General features: G+C 34.8%; 2 protein-coding genes across 4 annotated transcripts; one reads left to right on the top strand and one right to left on the bottom strand.

The window, feature by feature from the left end:
• Positions 1-1,889: 1,889 nt before the first annotated feature.
• scramb1 (phospholipid scramblase 1) lies at positions 1,890-15,428 on the top strand. Of its 3 annotated transcripts, XM_028183005.2 has the most exons (6): positions 1,890-2,045; positions 3,125-3,437; positions 5,302-5,567; positions 10,033-10,257; positions 11,340-11,501; positions 13,233-15,428. In XM_028183005.2, exons 2-6 carry the CDS (start codon positions 3,134-3,136, stop codon positions 13,272-13,274), a joined length of 999 nt encoding a protein of 332 aa, XP_028038806.1. In that variant the 5' UTR covers positions 1,890-2,045; positions 3,125-3,133; the 3' UTR covers positions 13,275-15,428. The 3 variants fall into 3 exon arrangements, with proteins under 3 accessions (XP_028038806.1, XP_089583489.1, XP_089583488.1); XM_089727363.1 differs by lacking the exons at positions 1,890-2,045; positions 3,125-3,437 and adding an exon at positions 3,832-4,208; XM_089727362.1 differs by lacking the exons at positions 1,890-2,045; positions 3,125-3,437 and adding an exon at positions 4,220-4,387.
• Positions 15,429-16,550: 1,122 nt separating this feature from the next.
• On the bottom strand, positions 16,551-18,464 carry LOC114249431 (uncharacterized). Its single transcript, XM_028183014.2, has 4 exons — positions 18,329-18,464; positions 18,105-18,227; positions 17,014-17,983; positions 16,551-16,839 (listed from the first exon to the last, which is right to left on the bottom strand). The coding sequence occupies exons 2-4, from the start codon at positions 18,218-18,220 to the stop codon at positions 16,630-16,632; spliced, it is 1,296 nt and encodes a 431-aa protein (XP_028038815.2). The 5' UTR covers positions 18,221-18,227; positions 18,329-18,464; the 3' UTR covers positions 16,551-16,629.
• Positions 18,465-19,683: the final 1,219 nt, after the last annotated feature.

The following is a 19,683-nucleotide window of genomic DNA, read 5'->3' as shown; positions in this document are numbered from 1 at the left end:
TGCTAAAATTCTAGTAGCCCCATAGACGATTTGCTCTTAGAATGTGATACAAAAAGAGTTCAAAAGAAGAAATATTCACAAAACAAAACAAATATACTTGATAGCTTTAAAGTCACTAAATATGAACTAAAGATTATTTGTGTGAATATTGTTTTGGTAAACATCCACTATAATTCTAGTTAGAGTTGAGCACTGAATGTATAACATATTATCTTAGGATCGATCTATCATATTATCTTGATGTCTATGGGATTAAAAGAAATATAAAAGTATAAGCAAGCTAAAGGAAATTAGTTCCACAAAATTACCAAAATTCCTTATTGCGCAGTAAAATATAATAGCTAGCAACACTTAAACGGATATTCTAATATCATTATGTTGGCTAAACTGTTGAAAGTGATCAAGTTAAGAAAAAATAAATAACATCGTCATTGAAATAATAGAAAATTGAATAATTCTTGAATTGAAGCTTAAATAAACTTCAATTCAATTGAAGCTTTTGTAAATCGGAGTATTAAATGATACATTGTTAATGATGCCCTTAGAACTTGTCTGTATAGATTAACCTGGTTTTAATTCGATCAAAATCGGAACCTGTTATTACAAACGCAGTATAACTAATACCCGTTAAATCATGTTTTATACCTTTAGATTCTGTTTAAATGTTGATTTGCGAACCAAAGAAAATATTCCCAACAGTGAGTGATCCTTTAATATAGATATTATACATATTCATTTCCACTGTGAGCTCCTACCTAATATCAGTCAGTCAGTCAGTAATACCAGATTATGGTACTAATATTTTCGCTATTTCCTAGTTATGTACCCAGGTTACTGCACCAGCACTGACTACACGAAATTAAGCTAAATGATGGGATTCAGGTATTCCAAAGAAAGCATATGAATTTATATTTCAATGCACATTTTCTACACAGCAAGAGACAATAAAATCCGGCACTTGTACAGAGACTACGAAGATTGAATGAGTAATGAAAAATGTTAAACTCAACACGGCCTAAAGCTGATTGCCATACTGAACAAGAAGTTTTTTCAAATTACTTCTGTACTCTGGAAGAGCATTTAAGTTTTGTAGATAATTTATTGTCTTTATACTGTCAAAGACCGTTTTTGAGATTGCTATTCCAGGGTAACATGAAAAGTAAGGAAGAATTTAAATTCTATGCATAATAAATGTTGCATATGTATGCCACCGTGTTTGAAGAGTAGTACAGCCGCTGTGGCTAATAGACTTTATTTAAGTCAATTTGGAACGTCTAAGCATTCACATAACCTCAAAAAGCGCATGTGCTGTGAACGCGTCTACCCATCTATTATATTAAAGTAGTAAAATATGTATCATATACTTGCAATGCCTATTGCTATGCGTAGATAAAAACTAACTAGTTTTTAGTAATACGTAAAATCTATATTATAGGTATGACAGAATAGCTTAGTCTCTGAGTATGTAATACGTATAATACGTATTAAGTGGGTACTAGTTCTGTTCAATTTGGTTTTTTTAATGGATTTTATGACCTGGTAACTAAGACCTTTAGGTCAAGTCTTAGTAAAATGGAGTAATCTCAGTAAAATGGTGGTCATTTACTGAAACTTTTTCAGTGGACTTTTTGGAAGATCTCGAGAAGTTACGTTCAGTGGTTTTGTTTCATTTTCCCACATTTGTGCACTTTCACAGATACTAAACAGTTAATAAACCACCGTTATTACACATTTAAATCTGAATAAACACTAACTAGACAAAATAAAACAAATAACACAACTTCACTCCTCGCGTTCCCGCCAAAAAGTGTGTTCAATTTGGTGGGATAATATTACCATAGTATTCCCCATTCCATAGACAATTACTTAATATTACTCCATCCATACCTATCTAGTACCTACTATAAAGAATAGGTAGGCTGGTAGGCAGTAGGCACACTTTACTAATATTCGCTAAAAGTGACCAAAACACGGAATTTAATAAATTAAGCCAACGTAGGCTTTAATTCTATTGTTGATTCTAGAGACAATTAATATACGAAACGGTAAGTTTCAGTGGTTAACAGTTCTTTCCATCTTCTGCAACTGAAATTATTATCATCAATTCTTTTTAAATTTCCAGTCGAAGTATCAATGGCAAAAATCCGTAAAAAAAATAATAAAATACATAGCGCCTCATACCTTAAACTCTTCTATGGTATTCATTCTACTGTCTGTGAGCGAATATTGTGAAAAGTAATAAATCATAAAATTTTAATAAATATAAATAAAAAGTTAAATATTTCTACCACCAAATGTATCGAGTGTGTCGCTTAGTAAAGTAAATGTGAAAATTCATATAAAATAGATTATATAAATGCATAGTATTCAACCTACTGTTTGTGAGCTACAAGTAGTGAAGATGCCAAAAATAAATCATGTAATTTTAATGTGTGGCTCAAAAAAGTAAATGTGATTTTTTTTAAAAGAACTATTCACTAAACATATACATACACTTATCCGCACCTATTAGGATTTTGATCACTGTCCACTGACAGTGGAACAAACACGGTCATAAGCAAAATAAGAGACTAAAATACCACTAACACTGATTTACTGACTAATGTTATAAATTAGAAATTTTGTATGTTTATAACATAATGACTAAAAACTGCTGAAAGGATGGCATGAAATTCCTTATGAAGATAGTTATGGGCAGATTTCATATGCTAGTATACTTTTGTCATGATAAATGATATGATCTGGGCAATGTTACTGTGATGTAATGTACGGCTATTGCAATTTTGGTGATAAATAGTTGATTGTGTTGGTTTCTGTAAGAAAAATGCAACATGTTTGATTCTTTCTGAATTATAAATCTAACATTAATGAAAATTACAGAACTATCTAGTTAATATTATTATATTGTCATTCATCACAAATAAACAATAAACTACTAAACATAGAAATATTTGAAGTTTCAGAAATAATCAAAAGACATTAATAAATATTAAATGACATTAATAAATATTAATAAATATTAAACTTATTAGTTTTAACTGTCTATAATTTTCTAAATTAAAGAAAATATATTTGTCTATCATATTATGTATTAGCTAAAAAGATAAATGTATCTTTGTTACAGGAGTTAACAATGTCACATAAACCAACACCATACTCACCAAATTTCCCTGCAAGTCATGGATATGTACCTCCACCAGAAGGAGAAAAGCCAAATGAAAGTTACCCCATGCATCCTCAAAGTGGCTATCCTGGCCCACCACCTACTCCTATGCCACACCCCGGCCTACATCCTGGGGCACAACCCCTTCCGGGCATGCAGCATGGGTTCCAGCCAGGATTTCAACCTGGCTATCAACCAGGATTTGCTCCTGGATATCCTCAGCCTAGTGGATATCCGGTACCAGTGATGCAACAACCAGGTCCACAAGCTCCAGGTGTGTATGAAAGTTTATTTTATAGGGTTAAGCTAAAAATATAATTAACTACAGAATAAAAGTAGCAGTAGTAGTAGCCAGACAGCACACAACCATATCTTCAGCATCTTTTTTTATTAATGCAATTAAAAGGAGTCCCAGATAAGCTACAAATACAGCTTGTTATTTTCTGATAGCTCTAGAAAAGCTTCTCTCCACATTAGTAGTAATATGTTTAAAGTTGCATCACATACATGTACTTAAATTAGGGTCAATAAACATCACTGCACAATATTACTTGTTTGTTTTCTGATATTGATATGTCTAGTGCCTATTTTGTTGACACTGAGACATAAAGTAGACAAAGCTAATGACATCCAAACAGATAAGGAATGTTTATTCCATCCACTACTCAGACTCAGTAAAGACACATTTTGTGAATAAGACGAAATAAAAAGTGGAAAAGACTTTTATTATATGTAAATTTTTTATTTGAAAATACCTACTAAATTTTAAAAGAACAATAATGATAAGTGATTCATCAAACAATAGCTTTGATCCTCAAAGTAATGAAGAAGTAAAAAAGCCTTCAGAATCAAGTGCTCTGTGGCCAAAACTGAAATATTATTTGAACATCAAGCGTGTGGCTATTAAAAGCTATAGAGAAAAGAGTGTTTATATTGAGACCTTGAGTATGAAGAGTATTAAACGAAGTTATTGCAGACTTTACAAGAGAGTTTTCAAGTCTAATCACTGTGGTTATGAAAGATTATTGACCGAAGAAGAAAAGAGGTTTAGTTGTTGCATTGACAAATACAGTATTGTTGAGGGTGCTTATAGAGTAGCTTAATTTTTAATTGGTGTTTTATTGTGTTATAACCAATGTTTTTGGATACGGTAAATGTTCTAACTTACAGTGTGATTGTTTTTGCTAAATGTGTTAATGCTCCTTGTGTGATCTAACTTAAATGGTAATTGTTTTGATGTTTAAGTTAAAATTATAATATTATTTGTTCATATTGACTGTTGATTGTTAACTAACATCATTTTTATGTTAAATTTACCTCATCATTAATGTTAGCGTAATGATGATAATCTCCCGGCAGTTTTACATCAATAATGTTTGATGTATTGAATGTTTGCTTTGTAGTATGGATGATAGCATGGAAGATGAGTGATATACGGATCTCAACACTCATTGTCTCTCTAAAAGTACAAAGATCTCAATTTCTTCTCAGTCTTTTATTGATTACTGGAGCCCATAAAAAGAGGAATGTGAATCCACCTTGAACCACAAGGTCCAAGTCTCAATTATCTATACATTACTATTATAATGGCTATTTCACTCTAAAAACCATAACCAGACATAGACCTATAATCATAGCTACTGTGTATTAAAATATGCGAGCTCTCAAACCAGTACTTTCCTACCAAGATAACGAGCGAATTCTAATACAGATTCGACCCCCCCCCCCCCCCACCATTATTATACTCGAAGGTGGATAAGTGTAAGTAAGGTGATGGTTGCGTCCCAGATTTTCGATCCCTACAAAAAGTGGCTTCTTTTATTACATTCGGTTCTTTGTCATCACTGAGGGAAATATGTGAAAATAATATAAAATATGTTCAATTCATTTGTCACCTAATTTATTTTTAGATTTTTTTTTGTCCTCATAGATGAGCAGAAGTGCTCTCGGCACACACCTAGTTTGTAATTAAAATGCTTATATGCTGCTTTCGAATTAGAACCACATGGGATTTAAAATAATATAAACACTTTTATCACTTAAAACTGTTTACTTCCCTTATCAATGAAGTTATTAATATTATCTATAAGACGTTACTGCTTCTTTATTTCACTACACTGGACTTGTCTTTCTTAAAGGTGGTTGGATGAATATGCCGCAAGGCCTCAGCAACTGCCCTCGAGGTTTGGAATACCTTTCCATGATTGACCAACTGATAATGCATCAGAAAGTTGAATTATTAGAAGCTTTTGTTGGGTTCGAGACAAACAACAAATACACGGTTATGAACAGTGTTGGTCAAAAAGTTTATTATGCGATTGAGGATAATGATTGCTGCACAAGAAACTGCTGCGGACCTTTACGTCCTTTCGATATGAAAATTATGGACAACTTCAATAATGAGGTAAGACCTTGGTGAACATATTTTTTAACATCACCGATTTTGCTGCTATGTCGATGTTTCAAATTTAGTATTAGAAATCGCGCTTCTAAATTAAAAAAGTACTTCTAAAAATACTTTGCTACTTTTTTTTTTTTTTTTATTGCCTTTGTAGGCAGACGGGCATACGGCCCACCTGATGGTGAGTGGTTACCGTCGTCCATGGACTTCAGCAATGCCAGGGGCAGAGCCAAGCCGCTGCCTACCGCTTAATACTCTCCATAAGCCTCGTTTGAAGAAGGACATGTCATAGCGCTCGGGAAACACCTTTACTTTATGGCAGTTTGGCGATTTACTGCGTTGAAAAACAATTGGCAATCGATTCGCACTACGATTGGTTAGGGTTGGCGAAGTGGGGGCTCGGGGAGATAAACAGACAAAGATAAATTTTAATTTTAGAGTAATTTTGAGGTCAAACAGATGCAAACGCTATTCTGCAGTCATTAATGGCAGGTAGCTTGGCTCTTTCCCTGGCATTGCTGGAGTCCATGGGCGACGGTAAGCACTCGCCATCAGGTGGGCCATATGATCGTCTGCCTGCAAAGGCAATTTAAAAAAATTGGTCTGAAGGGAGATAGAGCATTGTGCTATGCATTTGTGACTTTGACCTCATGACTTCAGGTTACTGGAAATCACGTTGTGATGTCTTCTTGTTGTGGGCTCCAGTGACCTTGTAATACCGGGTGTAAAAGTTCGTCTATTCACACAGGGCTATAAAAAACTTGTTTCCACCCTTCAAATTCCAAGACCGAATACACCAAAATAAACACCGCCACGTGTCGGTTTACTTTTACAAAGTTTCATTGTCAAATGACAATCAACGTTTCAAAACTTCAACATTCTTTTATTTTTAATAGAATAATAATAATTATAAAACAAATGTCTTATTTACAATCTACTATAAAATAATAGTAAAGCTTACAAGAAATTATTATCCACCCTTGGTATTGAATTTAAGTAATTAACACCCAATGTGGTTTCTAGAGTTTCATATAAATAAGTTTACTCTTTACATGTCATGCGTTTATCCTGTCGTGTTTATTTATATTTCATTGCCAAGCTATCGGGTAACCTTACGTAATACATTTTGTTGAAGGATTAATAAGCTAATTTATCAAAGACAAAAACTGCATTGCATATTTTTTACCTTGAAAGGTTTAAGCAATTTATAATTATATTATCATTGGATGCTTCTTGAATGTTGACGTAATTGTATAGTATGAAATCTAAACGGTTTTTACTCTCAGATTTCAATTTTGTTATTTTTTTCGGGTTCTAAATGGTCATTGTTTATAAATACGGAGATTTACTTGTAAGTAATAAATGAAAATTTATTGAAGAGTTTTATCTTACACTCGACTATAAATAAAAGTTGAATAGGAGATAAAAAAACCACTTCAATGATAGCATGTTAGAAATTCTCTATAGCGCTGATTAAATCATCGAATACATAAAATGTTGGGCATCTACAGTATTGACGTGATGATAAAAGATCCATTATAAAGTCCACAACAGTAGATGTGACTAGCTTTGTTTCAATTTACGTTTCGCATACCATATTAGTTACACCGGGTAACGCTCCGATTTAACCATTTCTAATCCACCTATCGCATGTTAAATGTACTCTTTATATATTTTATAGCCTACATTATATTCTGATGTATACAATGAAGTAGGAAACCTATGGAAATGAAACGTCAACCAAAATTTCGTGCCACTGTGACGTCATCTGGCCACAAAACATGGCGGCTTTAGTGCTGTACAAAAGATTTAAATGTTATCAGGTTTTATCGATAAACCTTCTTGGTTCATTTTATTTTAAATATTGTTGAGTATTATTTATTTGTAGAATTTATACTTTAATGGGAAGTAAGTAGGTATATTGTTATGTGCAAATATGTTATGATTTAGATATGTGAAATCTAAGACAAGTTCGTCCTTCGAATTTGCCAAGTAAACGATATGATGATTTTTAAAAGTTGCTACACTGATTTTATAAAGTTGTCGTTTGTCGCAAAACATACAGATATGGCGTAGTTCAAAGCCATCAGCCCATTTCTAGCATGCTAAATGTTATCGTATTTTGAGTACGTGTTTTTCTTAGACTATTACAATCTATTTTAATTGTTTTGCTGACTCTAAAGTCCGTAACATACTACCGCAGCGCACCCCAAGGAAGGTGCGCCGCACCATTTGAATCACTTTCGCTTGAGAGTGATTCAAATTTTAAACTTATCAAGGGACCGCGTGAAAAAAAAAACACCTACAGAACATTTATTCATTAATTACAAACGTCATTCCTTGTGACTTCCTCTCTAAAACCACTTAATTATTAAATATTTAACAAATTTACAATAGTATTTTACTCACTGCGGAATAAAACTATTTTATTTAAATAGTTCCGAAGAGATTTTGTCAGTAGCCTTTTTCCCGAAATATCTAAACAGAATGTCTAAATATGTTTTGACGACATATTTTAAAGTGGTATTTATCATTAGTGTCATGATCAATAGATTCCGACCGAAAAATGGATTTTTCGGATGTGGGCTCCATAATGAATTTAAATACATATTATTATAGATAATAGTTTTAGGATATCGACTTTCTTGAGATCCTATAAAATACGTTTTAATTATTATTTTTGTATGTTTTAAGCATGATCAATTATGAAATTTTATATAATCAATCATATTAAATCGATATCATAGTCAATAAATAATGTACAACCCAAAACAGACGGCCGAACTGACGTGACAATGACATTTGGCGCGCTAAACATGGCGGATTTTCGGCCTCATTAGACGGAGACGGAGATATTTACGTATATTCATGTTTCATTTTATGTACGCACTGAAATACTGTTATATTGTTTTCCTGCGAGTTAAAGTGCTGAGTAAGAACGAGATAGATATATGTTTATGTATGTGCCTTCAAAATGGGTGCTATTTATATAAGCAATTGTACGTATAGAACAATATGTCGTGTCCCTACTATATAGGTCTATGGATGTATAAGATACTACATTTATATTGTGAAATTTTATCAAAATTCGTCCAGTGGATTTATTGTGAAAAAGAAACGAACACAAATATTAGGGAAGGTCAGTTTGAAGTTCACGTAGATAAAAGTGATCCCACGCTCGGCTTTGGTAATATGTAGCGACTAACATGAATGATGAAACAGAATCAGTTTTATGCTCTAGCTATATTAAAATTTATATTCTACAACAATCGGTGACATGACATGACTGCTGCAGTACTTGAGCAAATTACTATAACAAAGAAAGGCTCTAAAGAAATGCGACAGTGTATGTATAATAATATTAGTATGTATTTTTTATTAATGTTATTGGTAAGACAGGTGATTACCGGAGCCCATAGACGATGACAACCTGAATGTCGTCGCCTGGCTTGAGTATATAAGGTTAAAGTCTCAATTGTATTGTGTCACGCTCTGTCCCACTCATCAAACCGATACACATTATGCTTCGCGACAGAAACAGGAAAAATTACGACGCTTACCCGTGCTGGCTTACAATACTTCCTTCCTGCCATCAGTATAAAGTATCTCTAGGGTCAAAGGTGTACTAGGAATAAATAATTCAAGAGACTTTCGGCCAACCAACCGTTACACCGTATTCTACATACATTTTATCAGTTTGTACCACACACACTTACTAGTGCGTAACGTGCTATAAACTCAGAATAAACAACACTGAAACAATACAGATATAATACAAATATGGTTTAGTATTATCACAATTTTCCTGAGTGGCACATAATTAAAAGTCATGTTATAGTGTTCTATAACATATTAGATTATAATTTCGCTCTAAAATAAACCCATTCTGATGCTGTAAATTATTAAAATAATAGAATCTAAGTACGGGATATTAACATTAGGCAATTACCATTAGGCATGCGTTCATTCCTCCCACGATTTGGATGACCTGTTGTAGTCTGCGGAAATACGCTAGATGCGGACGACGCAGAACTGTCCATTACCGTGAACCTTGGGCTCTCCCAATGGCCCGCCTGTATCCAGCAATGAATGTCAGTAGGTTGTTAATGGTGATGTGATAAATTCGAATTGTCATGTAAATATGAATATTTTCGAATATGCACCCTGTTTGTATAGCACATGTTTTTTTTGTTTTTTTTTTATTGCTTAGATGGGTGGACGAGCTCACAGCCCACCTGGTGTTAAGTGGTTACTGGAGCCCATAGACATCCACAACGTAAATGCGCCACCCATCTTGAGATATAAGTTCTAGGTCTCAAGTATAGTTACAACGGCTGCCCCACCCTTCAAACCGAAACGCATTACTGCTTCACGGCAGAAATAGGCAGGGTGGTGGTGCCCACCCGCCCGAACTCACAAGAGGTCTTACCACCAGTAAAAATCTGCTGGTCTGTCTGCTTATTTTAAGGTGATTCATCTGAATCGTCCTCTGGCCTGCGATTCTTGTTGTTGCCCGTGTTGGCTGCAAATCATGGAAGTATCAGCGCCGCCCGGCACATTGATTGGTTCGGTCGAGCAGAAGTGGTCAATATGTCATCCTAGTTACGTGGTCAAGGACGCGATTGGCGATGTTGTGCTGACAATTAAAGGACCGATCTGCACATTCTCTCTATGCGGTGATGTTGAGTTTCATGTAAGTTAGAATAATTTATTTTTACTTTGTTTTTTTTTTATTGAATTTCCACAAGACGCGTTAGTGTAATTTGCCATAAGAGCATTTGGACAGTAAACTTGTGTACAGTGTGCACTGAGCTATATTATACGATATACTGTAAGGACGCGCTGATCAGTATCATTGTTTTGTCTATTTTGGTCATGAAGCATGTCAAGTACATTCCGGTTTGAAAATTAGTATAGCAGATAATGTAATACAATTAAAACATGGATCAGGTTTCGTCATTCTTATGAATTGTAAGTGAACTAATTTGCCCATCTTTCATATGTGTGTTAAAAGTCTCGTTGTTAAACTTTCTGTTAAACTCTCTATTTAAGTCATTGTCATTTCATTTTAAATAATAATCACACGTTGGACTGGGAATTGGGTAAAACACGAAAACGATTCTCTCTTTGTAGCACTACAAGTACATCAATAATACGGGAGTGGCCTTGTCTAATTGTGGTAGTTAACGAAACTGCTATGACATAACATGAATTAAAAATACAGGGTGAAATATTTCGCGAAGCTGAATCAGAATAAATGTTATGATAACATAAACGAAAAAGCATTTTAATCCAAATAAACTGTTTATAAGTCTGAAATTCCTTGAGACTATTGTTATTGGTGACAATGACTGTTTACGTCGCGGTGAAAGCGCAATTTTGCAGCGATCCCTATAATACCATAGCTAATCGTCCAAATTAACCGTTTGGTGACAGACAGTAAATTAATTTTGTTCACGAGCACTAAGCGTAACTAGGATTGACTATCTGAGAACAAAAACATTCCCCTGTACATCAATTGCAATTCATTGTGTCCATTGTAGCGAATTTTTGAAGAGCTGAATTAAAATAAGTAACATAATTGAATATTTCTTTTTTTGATGACGTTACCGCATTACCAATATGCCTACGAAATGGCTTAATATATATTTGATGATACCTCATCCTGATACCTTTTCTTTGTTGCTTCTAGAATCCAACATAAAAACTTTAAAAAATATGTTTTGTAATGAATGAGATTAAATAATTAAGTCTCGAACACTAAAAATTTTCCAGGTGTATTCGAAGGATGGAGAAACTAAAGTTGGCAAAATCACGAAGTCGTGGTCTGGATTTGCACGCGAAGCCTTCACCGATGCCGATAATTTTGGGATAAGTTTCCCGATGGACCTGGACGTCAAAATCAAAGCTGTACTTCTTGGAGCATGTTTTCTCATAGTAACTATGTTTTTTCTTAATTTTGCTAACGACAAAACTATTACTGAAGCACTTTTTTTATATTATCGGCTGAATTATGACATGTGAGCTCAGGATCGCTAATTATAATTAGTTATCGGATTCTATAGACGTGACGTGGAAATTGAATGGAAAATTTGAAATCGTCGTGCCTAAAAGATAAGACGTCCGGTGCATTCTTATGTAGCGGTGCATCGGTGTCCGAATCACGCCGGCAGGTACCAATTTTTCCAATGAAATACGTACTTAACAAATGTTCACGATTGACTTCCACGGTGAAGGAATAACGTCGTGTAATAAAAATCAAAACGCGCAAAATTATAATTTGTGTAATTACTGGTGGTAGGACGTCTTGAGAGTCCGCGCGGGTGGGCTCCGATAACCACGTAATCACATCAGGTGGTCCGGTCCGTGAGTTCATCCAACCATCTAAGCAATAAAAATAAAATAAAAACTTGATAGAACAGTTACCTCATCTGTTCAATCTTATACCGTTTAAAAAAGACTATAATAGGCACCTATAAAATAATTTATTTTTATTATTACTTTATTGTCATGGTTCCATATTTTTAATAATCGGAAGTTACGATATCACTCATAATGCCAACTGGTTCCCAATTTTAAGTAGTATTACCGTTTCGCTCACAGTCCTCACAGTGAGTATAGGGATAAGTACAATATACTCCATATTCTATTGTTTTTCTATATTAGTTTAGTAGGGTAGATGAACTCACGGTCTACAGGGAGCGTTATGTTGATACCGAAATGAATAGACATCACATCACATTTTTGGAACCTCTGGGTCTGCGGAGGGGCTTCGGTTCCCTCTGTATTTTGTACCGTATGTTCCATGAGGAGTGCTCTGAGGAATTGTTCGAGATGATACCGGCATCTCGTTTTTACCATCGCACCGCCCGCCACCGGAGTAGAGTTCGTCCATACTACCTGGAGCCACTGCGGTCATCCACAGTGCGTTTCCAGAGGTCTTTTTTGCCATGTGCCATCCGGCTATGGAATGAGCTCTCCTCCACGGTTTTTCCCGAGCGCTATGACATGTCCTTCTTCAAACGAGACTTGTGGAGTGTTGTATTAAGCGGTAGGCAGCGGCTTGGCTCTGCCCCTGGCATTGCTGAAGTCCATGGGCGACGGTAACCATTCACCATCAGGTGGGCCGTATGCTCGTCTGCCCACAAGGGCAATAAAAAAAATGAAAAAACACGAAAACTGCCATTCAGTTGTAAAAATGAGAACCTATCCTTGTGAAGCTGGAAAATACTCTGGACCTTTCTCCTCCTGTCTATTCGCTGGTAGCCTAATGGGTTACTCGTAACTACACGCGGACGGGTAGGTGAGCTCACAGGTTCACCCTGGGTGAATTTGCTTACACGAGCCCTAACAAGAGCAGTGCTTCGCAGAATCTACAACCGGATCTGAATCGCGATCCGCTGAGAAGATCCGGCGAGAAACTCAATGGCTTGTGTCTATGGGTTAGGGCTCTGGACCAAAAGCAATCCCACAACCCTAATAAATAAAAATTAAAATGTGCAAGCCGTAGGTACTTCACATAATCTCTTACTTATTGTGCCAGAATGTTTCACTCAACTTCATTAGTTACAGGCATACATATCAAGAATACCAATGCTGCAATCAATTTTCAATCGAAATTCCGAATATTCAATAGGAATACACATTAATTAAATATTATCTTTACAGGATTTTATGTTCTTTGAAAAAGGCAACAACAATCGCAACTGATGAATTCGAATTTCTTCAACACAACTGAACTTTTTTTTTTTAAATAAAAAAAAGTAGGGCCAAGGCCTTATTGATTACCACTGCTGCAACTTCCAACTATGAGATTTAAGTTTTGATACGATTTTACATGTTTTTCTAATGTTAAGATATTAACAAAACTCTTATCTGTTCGTTTCTTATGTTAGTCTTATTAATGATTACTACGTACAGTCAGAATAAATGATTACTTTGCGTTATAATTTTCGGGAATGCTGCATTAAATTATGGATAATCTTTGGCAGACAATGACCTTATGCAAGCTGTAAGGGCCTAATATACGGGTTTTATGTATGTAGTAAGAATAGTCTTTTTGCGGGGTTTATGTTTTATTAGACAATGAATTTAAAGTTATGATCAATCTTTTATGTGGATTGCTATTTATATTCTCGTAGTTCAACGTTGACAGATTTTAAAGGAACATTTTCGTAGATTATTTCGTCAATAAATTTGTGTAATTAAATGTTGATGATCTGAATCTGATTTTGACACGTTTGTGTGTTTGCACTTAATTATATTTTATGATTAGTATGTAAGAAAAATATATTATGAATTGTTTGTAACGTTTATTGTTAAATTTTTGCATTTAATCTTCTATTTAACTTATATAACGAGTCTCTTGATTAAATCTTTTCTATTACTTAAATTTAATACTTATGTAATTTGGAACGCGTACGGTACGTTTAATACGAGGTTGAAAGATTCAGTGACCGTTTCCGAAATCGAAAAGGAGTTTGTATATCTCACCATAAGTAGCATTTTATTTGTAAAACATAAATGTAGGATATTAATGTCGCACGAGATTCTTGACCTCAAGCCTCAGCTGATATTTAATTAATTTATGTTGTGTGCAGTGTAATATTATAGGGTAAAATATTTTTTTGTCTGCCATAATTTTAGTGTTATGATGTCATGAATAAACGGTCTTCACTTCGACAATGGTCACTTACATCCGGAATATAAAAAATTTACACCAAAGCTCTTCCTCAATAATTTAATTAATATTTTTTAAACAATTTATTAAAAGAGTAAAACGAAATTAACTCGAACGTAGGCTCGAGTGCCCGGTCACTCGACTAAAAAGTCCAATTTCCACATTACTAAATATGTCCATAGGTTTGAACTCTAGTGTGCCAGTCAAAGTTATTACCGCAGGGTTTTTGATGATAAATAGATGAGCCGCTCCTGTAAGCGAGCCCTACGCTCGCTTGTATGCTAAGCGAATATTTTTTTTTTAACAAGGCTCATAGCTTACCTTTCATTTACCTTCAATACCTTTGCATTTCCTGAGATACGAGTTTGAAGTATATTACATTTTTTTATGGATCTTGTATCTGACCATACGGCCCACTTCATGATGAGTGGTTACCATCGCCCATAGACGTCAGCAATGTCAGGGTCATAACCAAGCGGCTACCTACCGCGAAGTACTCTCCAATGTGCTTAGTGCGAGTTTCTTAACGTTCTCGATAGCGTAAAAGTTGGCTCATACTTGTATGGAGTGGGATCGTTTGCGTACGTTTGCCGCTAGGGGGCGCTGTTCCAACTGCATATTTATTTGGCTTAACTTTTACGCTATCGAGAACGTTAAAAAACTCGCACTAAGCATAGATTGAAATAATTGCTGTTATCATACAATCGTTTCCAAGATGCTAGAGCAGTGATGCAGCATGTTTAGTCAGTGGAAACGAAGGTTTACTAGTAAGATGCTTTTTTAAAAATATATCTATGGCTCTATTCATTTCGCCAGTTAAAATGTATCCTCTTATATTTTTATGTAATAGAATAACGTTTGAAAAATTATCTTATGATTTGAATCTATAACTCGTATTTTCTCGTTTATATACGGTTTATTAACTCTATAGAAACAAGTTAAATGAAGTGTTTGCTAATTATTTTATAAAAAAAATTTTATTTGACACTGGTGCTATTTTTGGTCTTTGATAAGATGTTTTTTCTAAGATTTCATTTTGCTTCTTGTTAATTTTTAAAAATAATTTAATAATATAATATAAGCGCAAAGTTATTTACATTGTCTACTAATTAATGTATAATCATGGATTCTACTTTTCGAAAATTGTATTGATATTGCATACTAATAAAGTGCTTGAAACAAAATTTGGTTAATTTCCGTTTTTTATGTCTTGTTTAGTGTAAAAACCTTTCAGTAAGACACATCGTCATTAAGACCTCAAGGGTAAGTAACTGTTTTCTATAAAATAATATTAAACTAATGTTGAATTAAAAATTAATAAACAACATAAATATGAAAATAATTATGTAAACATATATAAATTAAGTTTAATTGTGTTATTGTTACATAAACAGACCTTGGAAGTTGACTTTTTATATCGCCCTAGTAGGCAGACGAGCGTACGGCCCACCTGAAGGTGAGTGGTTACCGTCGCCCATGGACTTCAGTAATTCCAGGGGCAGAGCCAAGCCACTGCTTACCCTTAAGTACTCTCCACAAGCCTCATTTGAAGAAAGACCTGACTGTGATAGCGCTTGGGAAACACCGTGTAGGGGACCTCATTCCAAAGCTGAATGGTACATGGCAAAAAAGATAAAGCGCTGTGAATGAACGCAGTGGCTCCAGGTAGTATGGATGAACTCTTTCCTCGGAGCACTCTCCATGGAACGTACGGTACAAAATACAGGGAAAACTGAAGTCCCTCCGCAGATCCAGACGTTCCAAATGATCTGTGAGAATGGGATTATCTATAATCTGAGCGGCCCTCTTCTGTATGGAGTCAAATGGTAGAAGTTGATATTTCGGAGACCCGGCCCAGAGGTGGGATCAGTGGTCGCAAGAAATTATCTTTAGTTTGAAATTAGGATTATTAGCATTATTAGATAGGCAAATGATGCTTGGTGTACTTGTACCCAGTGATGCAATGATGATGGGAGTAAAAAGCCTGTGGGTAGGTACTAACTTTTTTATAGAATTTAAATGACTATATGAATACATACCATGCAATAAAAATTGAACTCTTGAAATTGATATAAACGCCGGCTTGGGGCAATATTACTGGTTTAGTTAGGTAAAATCTACACACTTTCGGCAAACCCGAAAATATTTAATAATGTTAATTTAAAAGTCATTTTCAACAGATCTTTATGAGAATTATAAAGTTATTGTGATGTAAAGTTTGTAAATACCTAGGCTTTGTAGTTTTTAAGCAATTGTTATAAAAATTGCACCTGAAATTTAAAAAATATGTGATGAAATTAAAGTACTTCTAACCAAAGATTTTATTTTAATAATAATAGTTGAATTTTTAAACAGAGCTTCAATTCCTTTTATGTAATATTAAAACTACTTATCAATTTGAAATGCTGATTTTTTTGTACATACAGACACCTCAGCTTGATGGTATGGCAAACCTGCAAAACTTTCTTCAGGTTGTGATGTTTTGATAAAGTCTACCTCCCGGTGCTCATGTTTCATAACAACTGGTCTTGGTAATGAAGTATTTTTTTTGTTCCAGTGGCTAAGTGGTAATTTCACTTGACGAGGTGTATTTATCTGAAAATTAAAAATGTTAAACTATAGATACAGAAAATTATTTATTGCACAAATACGTCATTTTCAATACCTATTGATCTTTAGGGCATTAACTTTACCCTTGTTAGTACAAGGATAAAGTTAATTATATCATTTATTCTACTGTTTTATTTAGATTAAATAAATAGCACTTACAATTTTTGTATTTATTGCATTTTTATATGCCACAGAAGGCAGGTTGATATTTTCTTTGTTCATAACTTTATTAACTAAGTCCTTAGAGGCTTTTGGAATAGATGATGTTCCAGGAAGTGGCTTCTTAGGGTGAACATCTTTTAGCAATGGTACTTGTGGACCATTTTTAATGTATGAGGCCACCGGACTTCCAATATGTTGGTAAGCATTTACTCGAGCAGGAGATTTATGCAATGTTGTAAAAACCTTTTTTTGTGACAAAGGAGCCGGAGTTTTGAACACATCTTTTGATTTTGCAGCACACAATGGAGTTTGAATTGTATCCTGACTGAGAACTTTAGTTGCTTTTTTAAATGGAGTTAAAGGATTTACTTCTTTAATCTGTTTATTTGGACACTCTTTATACTTTTTTTCAAGATAATTCTTTGTATTCAACATTGACTCGGTCAAGTAGTCATCAGTTTTAGGAGTTTGAATTTCGGATTTCACTTCCTCAGGTGCAATTTTTTTTTTATTTTGACACTCTTTATACTTTTTTTCAGGAGAATTCTTTGTATTCAACATTGGCTTTGTCAAGTAGTCATCATTTTTGGGTGTTTTAATTTCAGATTTCACTTGCTCAGGGGCAATTATTTTTGAAATTTCAGTTTCCTTGTTTGGTCCATTTTTAAGAATGAAATCAATGACGTCTAATGTATTATTCAAATCTGCACTTTCACTTTTAAGAGAGACACATAATTTTTCTACCATATCTTCTAAATGAAGAAAGCTATCATCTGTTTCTGTAATGCGATTCTGTGTAGGTGTATCACTAACATTGCTTTTGTTAGGTCTAAGGTCAGGTTCAGAGTGAGATTCTATTATTATCGTGCTCTTGTCTTTTTCGTTATATTTATCAGCTGTTTTTTCGTCATGACATAAACTTTTATTGCAATTTCCCTTTGAATTATGTACGTTCGAAAATTGTAATCTGAAAATTTGTTTTAAGATAAACAAAATGTGTATTTAAAATAATACTCATAATACATACTCATTTACAATAAATATAATTGAAGATTTTATTTGAATGAATATGAAAATTTTGTGCGTACAACTTAACTGGCGAATTTTTGTTCCACAAGATATGCTTTTTGAATTCTTTTAGAGATAGCTTCCCAAAAAATATTTCGTCATCGCTTAATGGTTCTTCCGAAGAGCTTGATGACATCTTCCTACTAAAATGTTAAAGAAAATGTAATATTGAACCACAAAGTCTATCACAATTTATTACAAAGGTTCATAAATTAGTTTTTAAAAGATGATAATTCTACTGTACTGTCTACTGTGTAGTATCAGTTAACAATAGTTGGATTTATCGGCCAAGTTTGTATATACGATGGTCGTATAAAGTCGTATTAGATGAGATCGTTAAAGAATCCTAGGTTCATTAATTTTTTTAAAAATAACGATAGCCGAGATTTTTTTTGGTACAATTTTTCCTTATTAGGAAAGGCAAGGGGATCTAAGCCCATACAGCCTAGTCTGTTCTACATAATTTCTGAAATAAAATTTCAAAAAGGCCCAAGCCAGGTCTTTTATGATTTATATTATATCCTGAAATAAAAATTCCATTAAGGCCGAAGCTAAGGTCTTTATAATTTCTTCCTAAAATAAAAACTTCAATAAGGCCGAAGCCAAGTCTTGTATATCTTCCAATATTTATAAAATGGCAAATTCAAGTTTTATTGTCAAATCCAAATCGACTTATAATATAAATCTTAACTGAAATAAAAAATTCAATAAACAAAATATCATAATGTTAAGGACAGAGCCATAACTTCGTCAAATCTTTGCAATCACATTTTTAGATATCTCCAACTGTTGAATCCTTAAATTCACAAATTGGCTTGAAACTAACCTTTTTTTTGTCCTACATAAGCTGGTAGCCTTGAGAAGTTATTCCAGCGTAACCTTAACTAGTGGGTGAGCTCACGGGGCTCAAACCTGACGACGTTGCTAACACGAACCCTAGCAAGAGCCGTGCTTCAGAGAATCTACCGCCGGATCGGAAACGCGACCTACTGAGAAGATCCGGCGAGAAACTCAGTGGGCTGTGTCTGAGGGTTAATTTACTCGTCGAGCCCTTCGTCGCAAGCGACGGGTTCGACGAGAGCGGTGACCGGTGCTTGAGGTACCTAAAAGCACCGTTAGTGGATCGGGAGGTCCGAGATGACGTGTTTTGGGCGACGTCGACTGCTTTCCATTCTTTCCGCAGGATCGTAATTGTGGCGCAGGACCGGCGGCCACAATAAGAGGGTTCTCGTGTCGTGCCGCTTTATCGAAGTGGCGCATCGACGCCGACTGCTTAAACTTACTGGTGGACTCTAAGTCCAGGTCGTCATGGAGGTCGACGTTCCTGACGAACCACGGGGCTCCGACGGCTATCCTGCAAAAACGGGATTGAATAATTTGAAGTGATTTTAAGTGAGTGCGGGCCGCGTGAGCGAACACTACACTTGCATAGGTCATGATGGGGCGTATGCAAGTTTTGTAGAGTGTCACTTTATTTCTAAGGGACATTTTACTTCGCCTGCATATCATCGGGTAGAGAGGTCGCGTATCGTCTTTATATGGGGGCGGAATGTCATCCTTCTGTCGAGAGTGATGCCTAAGTATTTGACCTTCGGGGCC

The sequence above is a fragment of the Bombyx mandarina genome, chromosome 05, assembly GCF_030267445.1.
Source record: "Bombyx mandarina strain Sakado chromosome 05, ASM3026744v2".
Lineage (NCBI taxonomy): Eukaryota > Metazoa > Arthropoda > Insecta > Lepidoptera > Bombycidae > Bombyx > Bombyx mandarina.
Note: the sequence above shows the minus strand (reverse complement) of the source record. Positions and strands in the feature narration are given on the sequence as shown.